Source organism: Lichenostomus cassidix, chromosome 3, assembly GCF_008360975.1.
Source record: "Lichenostomus cassidix isolate B80296 chromosome 3, HeHo_3.0, whole genome shotgun sequence".
NCBI lineage: Eukaryota > Metazoa > Chordata > Aves > Passeriformes > Meliphagidae > Lichenostomus > Lichenostomus cassidix.
In genome coordinates, this window is record NC_139483.1 from 54555432 (window position 1) to 54572150 (window position 16719).

A 16719-nucleotide genomic window follows, 5' to 3' on the forward strand; every position below is an offset into this window, starting at 1 on the left:
ATTACTTTTGGTACTACACAAACAGGGAAAAAGAGCTTATAAAAAAATTCAAAATCCACTAATAATGTATGTTATGTAGCATGGGGATAGGAAGGAGAGAATTACTGGCAGACAATTTTGCAGTTCAAACAGACTGAAGGAAAAATTACTGAGATAGGATGAAAGTTTAGTTGAATTTATTCACTCTCTAAGCTTAATGGTCTCTTGATTAAAAAATAAACAAACACAAACAAAAATCTTATTAAATGTTTTTCCTGGTCATTAGTCTTCCAAGGTCAGGATTCCAAGAAAAATACTAGTTAGAAATTACCACGCAGTTCCATTCCGGTTTCATCTGTTTAAACCGGAAGTAGTCCAGTAACACCAATTTAAAGCAGCACTTGGGATTCAGGAATTCTCATTAAGTTCTCAGCTGGATTTCTTGCTCTAAAACTTACTTATTCAAGGACAAGTCTTTACCCTGGACCAGGCTGCCCAGATGGTGCCCCATCCCTAGCAATCTTCAAGGTCAGGCTGGATGGGGATCTCGACAACCTGAAGCAGTTGAAGATGTCCCTGCTCATTGCAACCCAAATCTTCTCTGATATGTAGTTCATTGTTTTCGTGGGGGTGAAAAAGGCCTGTTCACTCAGTGCACTCCCCCATCAGTACACAGGTAAGTTATTTGTCCTCTAAGAGGAGCAGTTGTCGTCTATTAGTCAAATACACAACCAAGTTACTTAGATTGTTTGGGGAGGTTGATGTGTGTGAGTTTGTTTAAAAAGAAAAAAAAAGAAAACAGAAAACTTTTCGTAACAAGTGTTAAAGTCAACTGATAAAGGTACAGAAGCTTTGAAAATGTTGTGTGTCGTTAGTAAGCACTCGATTTTTCTTAACCAGCAGCTATGAAAGCAGGACTATATGCACATATAATATACTTCTGTTTCATAATAAAGGAAGACTTTACAGCAGAACTTGCCATCTAAGTGAAGTTTCTCTGAAAACTTCCTGAAACACATGCTGTGAAAATTTTTTTTCGGGGTGTGCTTACACTGCCATTTCTTTTCCTTCACAGGGTAAAGAAGTTGAAGGAGACCCTTGTTGCAGTGCAGCAGCTGGATAAAAACATGAGCAGCCTGAGGTCTTGGCTTGCCCACATTGAGTCAGAGCTGTCCAAACCTATTGTCTATGAAACTTGTGACTCTGAGGAGATACAAAGGAAGCTAAATGAACAGCAGGTAAAATACAATACATGTAACAGTGACATGGGGACAACCAACTTAGAGTGTCCTTGGGCTGCCCATACCCAGTTCAGCTGAGAGGGCATGAGGCAAAACATTTAAATATCAAGGCTAGTGGTACTTACTGTGTCACTTATAGAGCCTTCTGCTGGCCTTGACATCGAATCCACCAGGAGCTGATTGGCATTTCCAAGAAAGGTAAGGCACCAAGAGATGTAACCTGAACGAGTTATTGCAGTTGTTTTCCTTTGGGGCTTGTGGTTTTTGTTTGTTTGAATTGTCTGCTCCCAGAGGCAAAACTGACATCTATTAGACCTTGCAAATTTTGCAAATGCTTGAAAATTACTCTTTTTAGCAACCTTTCTAACTCAGTTTTATTTTGCAGCTTGTTTGAGAGTCACTTTGCACGTAAAGATGCATGAGCTATAAATGTGAAGTTAAAACTGGTTGGTTTATACTACGCGAAGCCTTTATGCAGTGCTAGATTAAAATATGTTGAGAAATGTGAAGTCAACCACTTTTTGGCATTGAAACTAATGTTACTTCTAAGATGATTTACGATACTTTTTCCTTCCTGTTCCACTTCACTGCCTAGTGCAGTTTTACCTAGAAGCACATGGCTGGAGAGAACTGTTGTCCCTTGTGTTCCTGCTAGTTATTTATTGGCAAAAATACCTTTCTGGTGCCCACTGGGGATGAGTTAGATGCTTTCCTGTGTCTTTTCTCCAGAGGAGAAAGAAATGCGTGGGAAGAGGAAAGACAGGGTATTTTGTGGGTAATTTATGAAGAGTACAAATGGGCATTTTGCTCCTTCAAGCTGAGTGTGGAACTGAGAGCCAAGAATTCTGAGACAGTTTTTACCAGCTCCTTGACTGATTGGCTACATGGCTGTTCAGAATTACTTATTAATATTTTATGTGGAATTTACATAGGGATAATTTATAACACACAAGCATCACTAATGAATGATGTTTCTGAGACAATAAAATGCTGGGAAGGGCTAAACATTGCAATCAACAAAGTAGATAGTTGAGATTACTTACCTGAAATCCTATGCAGACATGCCATAGTTTGTTGCAAGGACTCCTTATGGGACTTATTTTGGGCACATAGACTGTATATATCTCTGCTTTCCACTGTTTCCTTGTGGTGACAGCATGAGGTGACATTCTGTAGAAGTGAGAGTGCTTTAATTTGAACTCCAAAGGGGAGAAATAGAGGTGAATCTTACCATGGGAGGATGCCATGTGTGGAAACTTGGTGATGATTTGATGTGATAACAAGACATGGTTATAATAATACTTTTAAAAACGCACCCAGCTTCAATGTATGGCAACCAGGATTTTTATTATTTGGAGGATGTATCAATACCTACCATACCTCAGAAGGCTACCTTCTCAAGTGTTTTGTTCCCTGTCTCTTCTGTTGGTGACCTTGTGTTCTTTTCCATCTTTGGTCTTCCATTGAGGTCATGTTATCTTCCCAGTTGTTCATATGCTAAATTAGGATAAAAACATTATGTTGTGAAAGAGGAGGGACAAATTCCATTTATGAAACTCCATTATCTACTTCTCAGCATCTACTTCAGCCAAGCATCAGCTTTGCAGATTGCTGATCTCTAGTGAAATTAAAAATACAATTGAATCTGGATATCCCGGGGAAGGTAGGGTAACTTCAATGCAGTATTTCCCTAGGGTAAGGAACTCCATTTAGAGGATTACTTGTTTGTTTATTTTCTTAATCTGCTACCACTTGAAATGTGAAAAAATGATGTTTGCTTCTGGGCAAATAAAGTTAAAAAAAAAAGGTTGTGTATGGGTGACAGCAGTGCATAAAAGTGATGCTCTTTTGTTAACTAACCCAAAGGCTTAATGTTCTCTAATAAACATAGAAAATTTTAAAATGTGGGAAATAAATATCAGGCTATGGAGAAGAAATAATCTAGACATTGCTTGTGTAAATGTTCTGCAGGTTAATAAAAAAAGTTTAATTTGTAGGAATGCTGAGGACCCACAGTGCTTACTACTGCTTTACTCCAAAATACTAGAAAGGAGATTATGTTACCTGAACTTACTTAACCTCAAGTTTCATAGCTGTCTGGAGTGTGTGTTTCATAAATTATTACATCTTATTATAGTATCCACCCTTCTCTAATATTTCAGGGCAGATAGAAAGAAGAATAAGCACTTTGACATCACGATTAAAGTATTTTCCAGGCAAGTGAAGTGAAAGGGCCATTGCTGAGAAAAAAAATATTGTGATTTTCCACTTGATGTTCTCAAGTAGATGTTTACAAAATAATTTTCTGTTTCATAGATGAGAAGATGAAATAGCTTACTTCACTAAATGAAACTTCAGTTATTACAAACCAAAACAAACGATTGATATAGGTCAAACTTACTCTATTTCAAAATTCCTGAGATATTTACATTCAACGTTTAGATCTCATTTCCTTCTGGAAGACATTTTCAGATCATGTTGCTAACTGTAATAAAAGTTCCTCTTGTTAGACCTTAAATGTGTATAGACACAGTATGTTGGCACTGTATTTCCCTTTGCATTTCATAGTTTACTTCAATAGCAAAATTATAAAGAGCAGTTTATCTCTACTCATCCTGAAGCTGCCGCGTTCTTGTTCTCCTAAACAAGCCTCAACACCTCTAATTGTCCTCCTGGTACCTTTCTTCATCTGAATCAGAATTGAACCTAGTATTCTAGATGCAGCATAGCACTTTCTGTTACATTAGTATTTCTTTGCCGCTATTAGGTTCTCTTGGCTTTGTTATTGTCCATACTGATTTTTCCATTTAATAGTCTGGTGATTCATTGCAAATGCAGACAAAAGTCAAGCAGAGTTTCTTTCCATTGTACTGATCCAACAGTAACAGCCAATTACTTTTGTGGTTTGTCTTAAATTGAATCTGGAGTTCAAAACTGAAGCTGAAGTATTCCTTCGGTTATCATAAGTGTAGAAGAAGCCATTGGAACCAAGAAACCTACAGGAAAAATAATACTGATCACATATAGTAAGTGCTAAAACAATGTGAGTGCATTTTCTTTAAGTGTCTGGAATTTTCCATTTCCAATGAAAATGCTATAGAAGCAGAAACTTTAAGGAAGAGAAATCTCCTGCACGTGGCCTGTTCAACATGTGCTGCTGCCACTTTCCATGTCAAATATGCCTCTTTGCAGCTATCTCACCCAGGGAAGAGTAGGCTCACAAAAGGTCTCTCCACCAAGCCCTTGCAGTGGATGGAAACATATTTTCTTGGCACACTTCTACTAACTTCTGCTTTACATTCTCTGTGATAATGGGAGAGGGCTGAGAATAATTCTACCATTTGTTGGTGATGTTGATTAAATGTGTGTGGAAGATGCTCAGCTGAGCATGCAGAGCTCTGGCAGTTTGTCCCAGGTAATGGTTTGGTGTTCCTGGTGCCTGGGAGAGCTGTGCATGCTGCCAGGTTCTCCTGGCCTCATTGATAACATTGTATCACCACCTGCGCAGATGCACACTCCTAATTGGACTTTATTGGATGTTTTTCTTCTGTTTGCAAGCCTTTTTCTTTTTTTTAATAGGTAGAGATAAATACATTTGCATGTATGCGTGTTTCACAGTTTCTCTTAAGAACTTACTTCTTTGCCTGCAGGAACTTCAGAAAGACATAGAGAAACACAGCACTGGCGTGGCATCTGTTCTCAATCTGTGTGAGGTGCTTCTTCATGACTGTGATGCTTGTGCCACAGAAGCAGAGTGTGACTCTATCCAGCAGGCTACACGCAATCTGGACAGAAGGTGGAGGAATATTTGTGCAATGTCAATGGAAAGGCGACTTAAGTAAGTTTAAAATGCCTACAAATTCATATTTCTGTCCACAGGCAGAAATACAGGATCTGATGTGTATTATATGGTTGCACTACTAATAAAAGAGTGTAGGGGTCAGGAAAAGATCCTACACTGAGTAGAAGCCAATAGCTGCTGTGCTTCTACGAGAAAAATGCAATTTGGAGTTGCGCGTTGCTTTATACAAATTACAAATAACAATCATCAAATTTCACTCAAAAGTCCTTTGACAGAATAATATATTGTTTCCCATGCTTCAAATCAGTGATGAAAGAGAAACTAGAGGAAGCTTAGATGATAGCAGCAACTCCAAGAGATTTAGAAAACATGACATAAAAGGGAGGTTGTAACTCTTAAATTTACCCAGGAAGTACTGAGATTTATGGGGAAACTAGTTATTGAATGGGTGGAATGTTATTCCAGGTATTAGGGTTTAAATGTACCCATTGTTCCTCAGCAGTTTCTCCAAATGACTGATTTTGTTTATATGGAAGAATTCTAGGACTGAGCACTTAAATGGAATTTCTTCACCTGCCCACCTTAGCTGTGCTGAGCAAATTAGGCCATAGCACCCAGGATTCCTGGGTGTAGTCTGGGCGACTGCACATGCTTAGACTGCATGCCCATCATATCCAGAAGATTCATTTCCTATTCCCACACAGGATAGCTTGGTGATTTCAGCAACAATAATGACAAAGGTTAGACTGAGGCAGTGCTATGTGCTGACTAGTAATGAGACATGTTTACAGGTTTAAACTCCTGGTTTTATGAACATACATTCTTTAATTTTTTAAGTTATTAATCTTATTTCTGTCATGTTTGTAGTAGTCGTATAAACAACTCTAGGGAGAATTTGACATGTCAAAATGCTGATTTGAATTTCTGGTCTGATCTTTCATTTTGTGGGATATTCGTAATATATTTTGTAAAGTTTTTTGTTTATTTTATGCAAAACACTTATTGTTTTTAGGTTTTGCTGTTCTATATCCATTGATGGATATCTTTCAGTAATTTTACACTATTGCCATGGAAATTCTTTAATTGTATATATCTATAAGTGCAGTTCTTTCTTTAATTGTATATATCTATAAGTGCAGTTCTATCTTATAAGTTCTAACTTGTAACTACAGTTGTAAGTCCTATCTTCAGTATAGTCTCTCTTGAACATACATGGGCTTTCATACCTTTGTGTCCAACAGATCAATTCAGAAGTATTTTAAGTTAATGTGGAACAGTGCATTGAACTCTATTTTACTTCCTTAGAATATACACCTTATGCTTTAGTAGATTTGTACTGGTAAGTTAACTGAATTTTCAGTATCTAGAATCTTTATTGTACTAGAAACACTTAATCATATTAAAGAGCAACTTTACTGATGTCAATTTTCCATTTAAACAACATGTCACCAATGAAGCAAAAATTTTTGCCTAGTTCATGACCTTTTTAGTCCTGCATGTCTAAGATCGGGAAAGATGTATTCTGTATGTAAAAACAAACAAAAGTTCCATTGTAAAACAACTATCCCAAAAAAAACTGTTACTTTAAATCAAGTAATGCTGAACTTCATTGGATATTACAATCTCAGTATTAAGCCAGCTTGATTTCAGTGTCAAGTGTAAGGCACTATTTTTACATATTCGGTTGAAGTCAAATTGGGTTTTGTTTAAACATTAACTTTTGGAGTTTTTAAAAGAAAAATATGTCTGCAGTGTATATTGAGAGAAATACTTGTTGGTAAATGGAAAAAAGTTTATGTCCCTTTGCAATGCAGAATAATGATTAAGAACTTTAAAACATGTGCTGCAACTTCTTTACAATTCTGTAAGAAAAAGTTCTGCAATTGAATGTAGTGTGGAATTTTTGATCTTTAAAACAGTGGCTTGGGTAACCTACATTGGCACTGCATGTCAGAAGTAATTTAGTGTGTGCTCAGCTTTTTAGAGCTCTTATTACAAACCTAAAACTTTTTTTATACTGATTCCAAAATTAGATATGTTAAAAAAAAAAATTGCCGTCATCTTATTCTAGCTCAGTCTGGAATGAGGCAGCCTTCCCTGTGGTCTGGTTATCAGTCTGGCTGGCTGAGTTAGATTAATAATCAGTTATTGTCTGGTGTAGTGCTAGTTTGATGTTGTAGATGACTGGTAAAAGTTCTGTAGGTCAACTGGCTATCAATCCAAGCATTCTCTTATTTTCCATTATCTATTGCAGAATTGAAGAGACCTGGCGGCTGTGGCAAAAGTTTTTGGATGACTACTCTAGATTTGAAGATTGGCTAAAAGTCTCTGAGAGGACAGCTGCTTTCCCAAGCTCCTCTGGTGTGCTTTACACTGTTGCTAAGGAAGAACTGAAGAAATTTGAGGTGATTTATAGTGGTTGAAATTTAATACCTTCTGATCACATTGCAGCACCCAGCTCGTGTTCTTCCTTCCCATAACCAAGTCACTCAGCAGAGATGCTGTATTGATGTAGTGGACTTGATGATTTTGTAGCTGCCTTCAGTGGCAGGTTCCTAGGGTAGAAAGACAGTGGAAGGTGGCAACTGGAAATGCTGATAAATTTTTATCCCCCTTACTGTTTGTTCACCAAAGCTTGATTCTTCACCTTTTTTATTTCTGCAGCTTTTTAATATGTCCAGTCAGTAGGTGTTCCAGAGCCTTCCTAAATCTCCGTTCACCAAGTGCCACTTCAAATGCATGCTGCATGCTTTAGCTTTTGCTTTGATTTTGTCCCTCCTCTTCGTGCTATAACTCTCTGAATCCAGAGGGTTCAGCCCTCTGGACTCTTCCCTTATTATGCACAATATCTCCCCTTTAGATCTGGAATTCATGTTCATGCAAATGTTATATGTCCACGTGGTGTCCTCTGTGACTTAAAAGTTAAACTTGCTTCAGAACTGGCAAGCTGTCACTTTGGTCAGTGCTTAGGAGCTTGTTACATAACTCCGTTGTGTGTGCTGCGGTGTGACAGCTTGTCTCATAGTTTCAAGGGATTGTATACCTGTGTGTAAAGCACATACTCATGTTGTCTGGTGAGTCACGGGGAAATCTTCTGCTGGATTCCTATTTGAAAAGAGTATGTCAAAATGAGAGAGAAGCAAGAGAACAAATTATTTAGGCAATTCTGTAAACAGTCAGACGCTGTAAAGTATTTGCTGTGAAGAAATGCAAATTTTAAGCAATGTCTAAGACCAGTTAATAGTTTTTTATTTAACAGTTAAATTAAAAACATAAACTGTGAAGCACTGAGCTCTGTAATTGACATTAACATTTCTGAATGTACTGTTTGTCATTAAACACACTTCATTATGCCAGGCTTCATTATGGCGAGGTAAGTTGCCATAGTATAAAAGCTTCCTGGACACAAACACTCTGCCTCAGACCTCTGTCCCATTGTCCCGTTATTCAGTGATCAGGATTTAAATCTCTTGTTTAGCAAGTCTCTATATAAGAAGTACCAAAAGTGTATTGACTCTTTGATTTTTACAGCTGAATTGACTTTGCCCAAAGTCTTTTTCATTGAACCTCAGCTGTTATGGTGACCTTTCCTCTGCAGCAGACTTGTGGATTTTTTACTGTCTATAGAATGTGAGCAGGAAGAAGATGCAAAGAGAGCAGTGTAGCCTCTCCAAAAGCTTGCTTTCCCTGCAGTTTGGTTCTTTCCCTGTAGTTTACTTCTTTCTCTTTTTTTCTTTTTTTTTTCCCCTCCTGAGCACCTAATTTCTTTGCATACCAAATAGCAGGAATGCAAGTAATAGAACTATGGTATTCAAATTCAGCTGAATTCAGCAGCATTACTGTGAAGTCAGTATAAATTCAGCCACTTAAAAATACTGACAGAAGCAGGTTTCTGCTTTAACTAGACATTTTTTTCTAATTTTATTTACTTCTCTGTATTTGCACTTCAATTTAAAAAAAGCACACAACAAAAAGAGCTCATCAGACCACATAATAACCTTTCATTTCCTGAGTACAGAGGTCAGAGATGGCTCTCACAGACTTCACTGTACAAAACCAAATTCCTTCCTCTCCGTATGGGGAAATGAAAAGAGGTTACAGGAAGGAATGCCGCAGATGAATTCTTGTGTAGCTGAGATGAAAAAATGGAAGGCAAATAATCAGCTGTTCTGCTGGAGAAAGCTTGGGAACAGGTGGAACAACAACTGCACACTTTCAGATTTCATGATCCTAGTAAATATAGTCAGATTTGTGCCTCTAATATAGGAATCCATGTGCAATCTTAAATTCATTCAGTTCTACTTACCATTTTGCTCTAGTTGTAAGCCCATTTGCTCTTTTTTGGTTGTCCCCTACCCAACTTTATGGCCATTCAAAGAAGAAAATAATTATATTGGGAGGACTCTATGGATTTTGATCTTTTTTCCAACTGTTTCTTTACTTTCCTTTCTGGTGTTACAGCAGAAATGTGGTTATTTCATTTTTAGCTTTGAATGGTACAATATGAAGTGTGTATATTTTTATGTAGAAAACTTAACGTTTTCTTTTTACACGTTACACTGTGTTTAATTAAAATTTCTGTACAGAAGTAAATTAACTATCTCACTTCTACAGTCCTTATTAAGGGAGGTGTCTAGTTTTGGAAGAGATTGACTGTTTATTTACATTGTGAGGAATATCAGAGAGCAAGTTTGTAGAACTACAGTGGGAGCCAAACCCTACTTGTATTCAAAAGAGAGCTGGTGTAATCTAGGTTTTTAAGACTTCCTTTGATTGCTTTTCTATTTTGGTGATGAGACAACATTAAAAAAAGCAGCTTTTTGAAAAAAATACTGGTTTGTTTTGTTGTTGTGTTGTTATTATTATTGTTAAAGGTATTAATTCAGTCATTTCCTTACAATGTACTTTCTCCAAGCTTCATGATTGGTAATCACAACATGAAACCCATCAGCTAAGTCACCTGTGCACCTCAGCTGCATCTCTGTGGCTCTCGTAACAGTAGAGCAAGCACCAACAGTAAATGGTGCAAACATTTGCCCAGACATTAGTTGGCATGGATATTCATGAAATTTTGTTTTCCATTAATATTTTAAGACAAAACTTACTTGTAAATCAGTATACTAAATATAATGAGATGCCTCATTCAGTACTGTTTTTCAGAGTAAACAATTGCTCCAATTCCTTCAATGTTTGCATTTCAGCAAAATCAATATGTGAAAAGAAATCCAGTGAAGCCACAGGAATCTTGGATTTCTGTTTCTTTTTTTTTTGATAGTTTCATGTTCATTGTTTGTACTTCTCAAATACAAAAGCATATAATTTAGTAGAAAGAAGAGTCTTTTTTTTTTTTTGCACTGATTTTGCCTTTGTAATGGATACTCATGTTGCAATTTCTCATTCAGTGAACCATGTCAGTTTTATAAACCTTTTTTCTGGTTTTATGGGCAGGGGGGCTTGCTTTTTTTTTTATTTTGTTTATTTCAATCAGAAGGCAGCATCTCTATAGGGTAGCCCTCAGGAGATGTCTCCAGCTAGTGTAATTTATATGCTTACATAAGTCAGAGTGCAAAGGTAGGGTCAAAATAAGGCAAGATATCTATATATGTATCCTGATTTCAGTAATTGAAGATCTGAAGGTGTCTTTTGTTCATACTGCTTTAGGCCTTCCAGAGACAAGTGCATGAAAGCCTGACTCAGCTGGAGCTGATCAATAAGCAGTATCGGCGCCTGGCCCGGGAGAACCGCACTGACTCTGACGGCAGCCTCAAGCAGATGGTTCACGAGGGGAACCAGAGATGGGACAATTTGCAAAAGCGAGTTACCTCCATCCTGCGCAGGCTAAAAGTATTTTCCATTTTTAAGACTGTCATTTCACTACTCTAGTCATGAATCGGGTACTTCAGCAGCTTTCAGTTTAATGCATTTGCGCAGTGTTCTTGAGGGGATTTCTACCTTTGGAAGAGAAAGAAAGTTTATCAGTTCACTTAGTCCAAGGTAACGAAAGCATAGGCTGTAGGCAAATGCTTGGTGATATCAAACACCACCTTCTTCACAGAAGATAACTTTCACAGGTCAGCTAATTGCACCTCTAGATGGTGTTATTGAAAAGGGGGCCTTAGAAAGCATGTAGGAAATGAAAGAATATGTACTGAGTTTAAATTGGGTTTGATGTGGACTAAAGCTGTTTCCCCGCTATTGCTGGGAGTTTTCATGTTGTTGGTCATTTAACGCTACTCAATTTTCCACCCTCCAGCATTTTATTGGCCAGCGGGAGGAGTTTGAAACAGCACGCGACAGCATCCTGGTGTGGCTCACAGAGATGGACCTGCAGCTGACCAACATCGAGCATTTCTCAGAGTGTGATGTCCAAGCAAAGATAAAGCAACTTAAGGTAAAGAATGATTGAGTAGTTAAGAGAAGGAGGGATGAAAAAAGGGGTAAAAAAACCCCATGCAGGGCAGGAAAATAATTTTAAGAAATATTGCGCAGAAATGCAGCTTGATATGGTTCCTCTACTTGCAGGCCAAGACTTCAACCTTAAAAGTTATGGGTTAAGTCAGTTTCCAATATGTACTTTTCTGCCAGTATAAAAGATCTTTGAGCTGTGAAAAACTTAAGAAGAAAGACCAGGGGTGATAGTGTACTTTCCCTCATCAAAAGAGGAAATGTTAATAAAAATTATTTATATCAAGTCTCCATTATTATTAGTATGTAATAAGTACTACATTTTTCAACCGTTTCTGCATCAGAAAATTCCTTATCTGGAGAGACCAATACCAAATGTCGCATTGTGCAAAATTCCATTGTGCTAGCTTTAGCATCTGTGTTCACTCTAGACATTTGGTCATTGGTATGGCTTGTTTAGAGAAGAACTTTCTTTCCAAATTCAACAAGTGAGGAATGAAATGGTAAACCATGAAGTATCACTGGTTTTGGCTTGAAGGACTGTGGAATGCTAAATTTAATTTAATTGCTCATTGTTCTCATGACAGAATATTTGGCACAATCCCTGTTTGTTACCCACACCATTCTTTCTGTAAGACTCTTGAGACATAACACCCCTAATTACCCAGGTTGTTGTCATGTTCATTAATAAAGCATGGGCTTTTGTTCTACATAGGCCTTCCAGCAAGAAATTTCACTGAACAACAGCAAAATTGAGCAGATAATTGTTCAAGGTGAGCAGCTTATTGAGAAAAGTGAACCTCTGGATGCAGCTGTCATTGAAGAAGAGCTAGATGAGCTGCGCCGTTACTGCCAAGAGGTCTTTGGACGTGTGGAACGCTATCACAAGAAACTTATCCGCCTTCCTGTGTGTATATTTACATATGCTTTTACTTGTTTGCTTTGTTGCCATTTTACGAATGTGAGAATGAGGAGAGAGAAAGATGTTGACGTGAAACTTACGTAACTTTACAAAAGTCCTGTGGTTAAATTTTGTTGCAGCCCTGACCATCTGCCTCCCTTCATTATATTCTGTTTGTGTCCTGTTCATAGAACAAACTCACACGATCTGGAATTTCTGTTAATCATCGTGAAAATCCATGCAAATTGGAGATTTATAAAACTTTATTCATGCACCGTGGTACTGGTAATAAGAACATTTCCCTGCACTATCAGATAGTTTGATTGGCACCTTAGTGAGGTTTTTGTTACAAAAAAAATTTGATAAAATTATTCTCCCCATCAGAAAAGAGAGAAATTTGTCTCCAGAAGTGAACACAAGCTGAAAAAGTGGAGGGAAAACAGTTTTTGGTAGTTCAAGTCATACTGAATGAAAGGAACAAAATCCAGGGATTTCAAAATATTAAATAACATAGTGAGAGCAGTGCTCATGATAAAGATGACTTGTGCTTTCTATTAGTTGATTCCAGAGGTTTTTCTAACTTGATATTTGCATTGAAGAGACAGTAAAAGTCTGGAAATATTTGCCTGTTGTGAGACTTCATGGTGCCTTAAGTAATTAAAATGAGCTGGCACTTGGATCCTCTTTGTTGCTTTGGGGTTCTTTTGGTACACCTTAAAAATAGTGAAGGGAAAGTGCAAAACGATGCAAAATGAAAACCCTGCCAGTGTGACTGTCACCTAATGCTGCTTTATTTCACTGACCCAGGCTGACCATGCAGTGCCTCTGCGCGTTTCATTGACCGCTTCTGTTTGCATTATGCTTCTAGCTGACAGATGACGAGCACGACCTCTCTGACAGAGAGGTGGATCTGGATGAATCAGCAGATCTCTCTGACATACGCTGGCATGACAAATCTGCGGACAGCGTTCTGTCCCCGCACCCCTCTTCCAACCTTTCGCTGCCTCTTTCCCAGCCGCTGAGGAGCGAGCGATCGGGGCGAGATACCCCTGCGAGCGTGGACTCCATCCCTCTGGAGTGGGATCATGACTACGACCTTAGCAGGGACCTGGAGACAGCTGTTTCCCGGGCGCTGCACTCCGAAGAAGACGGAGGACAAGAAAAAGACTTCTACCTGAGAGGAGCAGCTGGCATAGCAGGTATGGTGGCAGATTGTGTGCTCTGTTTTCTCCGAGTGAAAAAAGGGAAATGTTACATGTGTGATTGTGTGGCCAATATTCTCATGGAAAATGCTTTGAACAGCCCCTGATGACTTTAAATAGTGGTTCCTAAGTGATCTCAGTGGCCCTCTGGCCTTAGACACAGTGATGGAGATTCCTGGATGACGACAGCCTTGGAAAATGGGAAAGGCATACAAGATATGGCAGGGAGTTGGCTGTTTATCTGTGCATGAGGCCTGCCAGATGAGATATGTCATCCTTAACAGCCCTGCATCCTAAGTTATTCTGACTACAAGAAACTATACTGGATATGGCAAAAAGTGCAGAACAAACCAATGAAGAAATGCTGTGGGAGAGACCCACAGAGAAAATCATCAAGTGTTTAAGTAAATCCTAACTCAGTTCTTACCCAGGCAAGACTCCAGCAACTGAGTGTTTAGTCTGAGGTGCAATCTTGGGTCTTGCTCTCCAGTGAAGTTGGAAATCCTTTCTAAGTGTTTGTGCTTTGTGTAATAAATCTTAAAACATGAAAGTGCCCAAAGGAGCTAGCTGTGGGATAAGGCATACCACTGTATTTTGCTCTGAACTTGTGACTGTCTTTTGCTTTCCAGGTCATTGCTCTGAAAAGAGTCAGGTTTGCCTGGATATTAAGAGCCTTTGTAGCAGCCTCCCTGTGTTTCAGTCTTCATCCTTTTCCTTCTTCAGAGACAATATTTGCTATGAGAACCATTTATATAATCCATCCCATGGAAAGGACTCCAGCTGTAAGGAGACAGCCATTGCTGAGCCATCAATTCAGATTGTGCTTTTATTTTTTCAGATGTAGAGATCCCTGAAACTCTTGAGGCCTATGTAACACTCACAGAAAACGCCCTCAAAAATATCTCTGGTAGGCATCATGAAAGACTAAGCATAGCCAGATGCAAATACCATGGTGCACAAGCATAACTTCTTTCTCTTCTCTTAGCATCTGCTATCTTTTCACAACTTACAAGATAAATATTTCTTACATGGCAGCATTGGCATCTTAACTTAGAAGTATCCTCCTGCTTTACTACTGCGCTTAGAAGTATCATTAGGGGCATGGATGAAATGATGATGTTTGAAGTATTAGCCCTCCCACCTTGGCTAACTAAACTACACTGCTCTGATTGTTGTTTTTTTTTATCTGGTGTCCATCAGCCAGACTTAATGCAGTGTTACATCTTAAGGCAGAAGGAAAAGGTATAGAGCAATACCTAATTTTTTGGGGTTGCATTTATTATTTTTGTAACACAGCCACATCTTGGATTATCATGCAGATATAAACTTTCAGGTTAGTTCTTGTTTCATGTGATAAAAATGTCAAGTTGAGGTAGTGTCTGTATCATAGTCTCATATATTGGACTTTTCTTTATTGCACAAGATTAAACCTATTGTTTCATTTGTTAGATGACTCTCTTGGAGGAATTAGATACATTTGCAAACACTTCTCTCATTATTTCAGTTTTCCTCCTTTTAAATAATGACTTCATTGCAAACAGCACATGTTTAAAATCTTTGTTTCTGTGACACAAGCCTCAGGTTCACCACCCATTTTTAGTTATTTCCCAAATTAGTGAAATAATAGTATTGATTAAGGGTATAAGTAATAGCAGTACTTTTGAAAAAAATGTGTTTAGTTTTTTGACCTATGCAAATTTTTAAAGTAATGAGCGAAAAACAATGTTGAGCACTTTGTCCTGTCCATTTGGGGTGACGTTGTGTTTTATATGAAAAAAGATTAATCATCCAAGAGGCTTCATTTTCTGTAATTAGTTGGACAGAAGGCTCTCCTCTGTTCATGTTTTTAATTGTGTCTTTATGAATAAATTCAAACTGTCTTTGTAAACAGATGGAAATCAGGCATAGTGATAGAATATGTATAAGAAGGATCTCCTGTGGTCCTCTAGGCTGCAGCATGCTTCACATTAGAATTGTGTGTAGCTAATTTATGTCACAGAATTCAGCTGACCTCTATAAGGACTATACAAGTTAGTCCTGCTTCAAAAACGTTGGTATGAGTTCCAAATAGCTTGAATGAATAATAGCATCTTGCAGATATGTTAAGTGTGGTCTTTGTCAAGTACCTAATTTGAAAAATACTATAAATTTTGCTGCTTAGTGTGGTTGCCCAAATCAGTCATGGACTACTTGCTCCAGGCCTCCAAGATGTACTGTCATCTGTGGATTTTGACAATGTGATTGAACAGTATCAATTAGCATTTGTATGCCACTTCAAAATTGTATACAAATAGGATCCTTTCATGGAGATCCAAATTCTCCTGCTTTTTAGTGGGCAGAAATAATACAAAGAGAAATGAAGATACCAAATTTTCACATGGATTTGGATCACACAAATGAGGATTTGGGTTACAAGTTTTTATTTTACAATGTTTGTGAAAGGGAGCAAAGTTTTCCAAAATTAGTGAGGTTAGAGTACACTTTGCTGAGAACTGTCCCTTTAAAAAAAGGCAAGGCATTCAATGTGGGGGAAAAGTCGCTTCTGAATAATTTGCAAGCCTACTTTAAACTGTGGACTCTTCTATAGTATGCTTGTGGCAAGCTTTTTCATTGGTATCATCTTCTGAAGATTGCTAACACCCTCTAATGTAACTAGTGTTCACTTAGCTTTGACATTTTACCACTCATACTGCTGCTGTCACATTTCTCCTTTACTGTCTAATCTAAATAGTATTCCTAATACCTATTCTGCCTGGACAAGGAAAAAAAAACTTTGGAAAAGTTGAGGTGACGGTCACTCTTTTTTGGCTCTGATGCAGGTGAACCAGGTGCCCTGGAAGCACATATCCGACAGCTGGACAAGGCCTTGGACACCAGTCGTTTCCAAATACAGCAAACAGAAAACATCATCCGCAGCAAGACACCTACAGGACCAGAGCTGGATTCCACTTACAAAGGATATGTGCGTGTGTTTTGGAGCCCAAGTCAAATATGCACTCCAAGCTTAGCTTAGCTTTGCTGCTGAAGGAAACACAGCTGCTCTGAGAGAGCAATTAGCTGTAACTGCTTCTCAGGCTCACTCGTGTGGTTACCACCCTTAAGCACATACTATTGTTGTTTATGTTATCAGTGTGTTTACAATACCATAAGACTAGCGGAACGTGACTCTAGGGAATTTATTTCCTATTA

At 38.2% G+C, this 16719-nt stretch overlaps 1 protein-coding gene across 2 annotated transcripts in view; it reads left to right on the forward strand.

The window, feature by feature from the left end:
- Positions 1-16719, forward strand: part of SYNE1 (spectrin repeat containing nuclear envelope protein 1) — a 288904-nt gene that overhangs the window by 256651 nt on the left and 15534 nt on the right. For both annotated transcript variants that reach the window (XM_085055829.1, XM_085055830.1), the window contains 9 exons: positions 1055-1217; positions 4871-5058; positions 7277-7427; positions 10684-10866; positions 11276-11413; positions 12143-12334; positions 13197-13527; positions 14369-14437; positions 16350-16492. In XM_085055829.1, the coding sequence (XP_084911955.1) occupies positions 1055-1217; positions 4871-5058; positions 7277-7427; positions 10684-10866; positions 11276-11413; positions 12143-12334; positions 13197-13527; positions 14369-14437; positions 16350-16492 (1558 nt within the window). The remainder of the gene's footprint in view (positions 1-1054; positions 1218-4870; positions 5059-7276; positions 7428-10683; positions 10867-11275; positions 11414-12142; positions 12335-13196; positions 13528-14368; positions 14438-16349; positions 16493-16719) is intronic.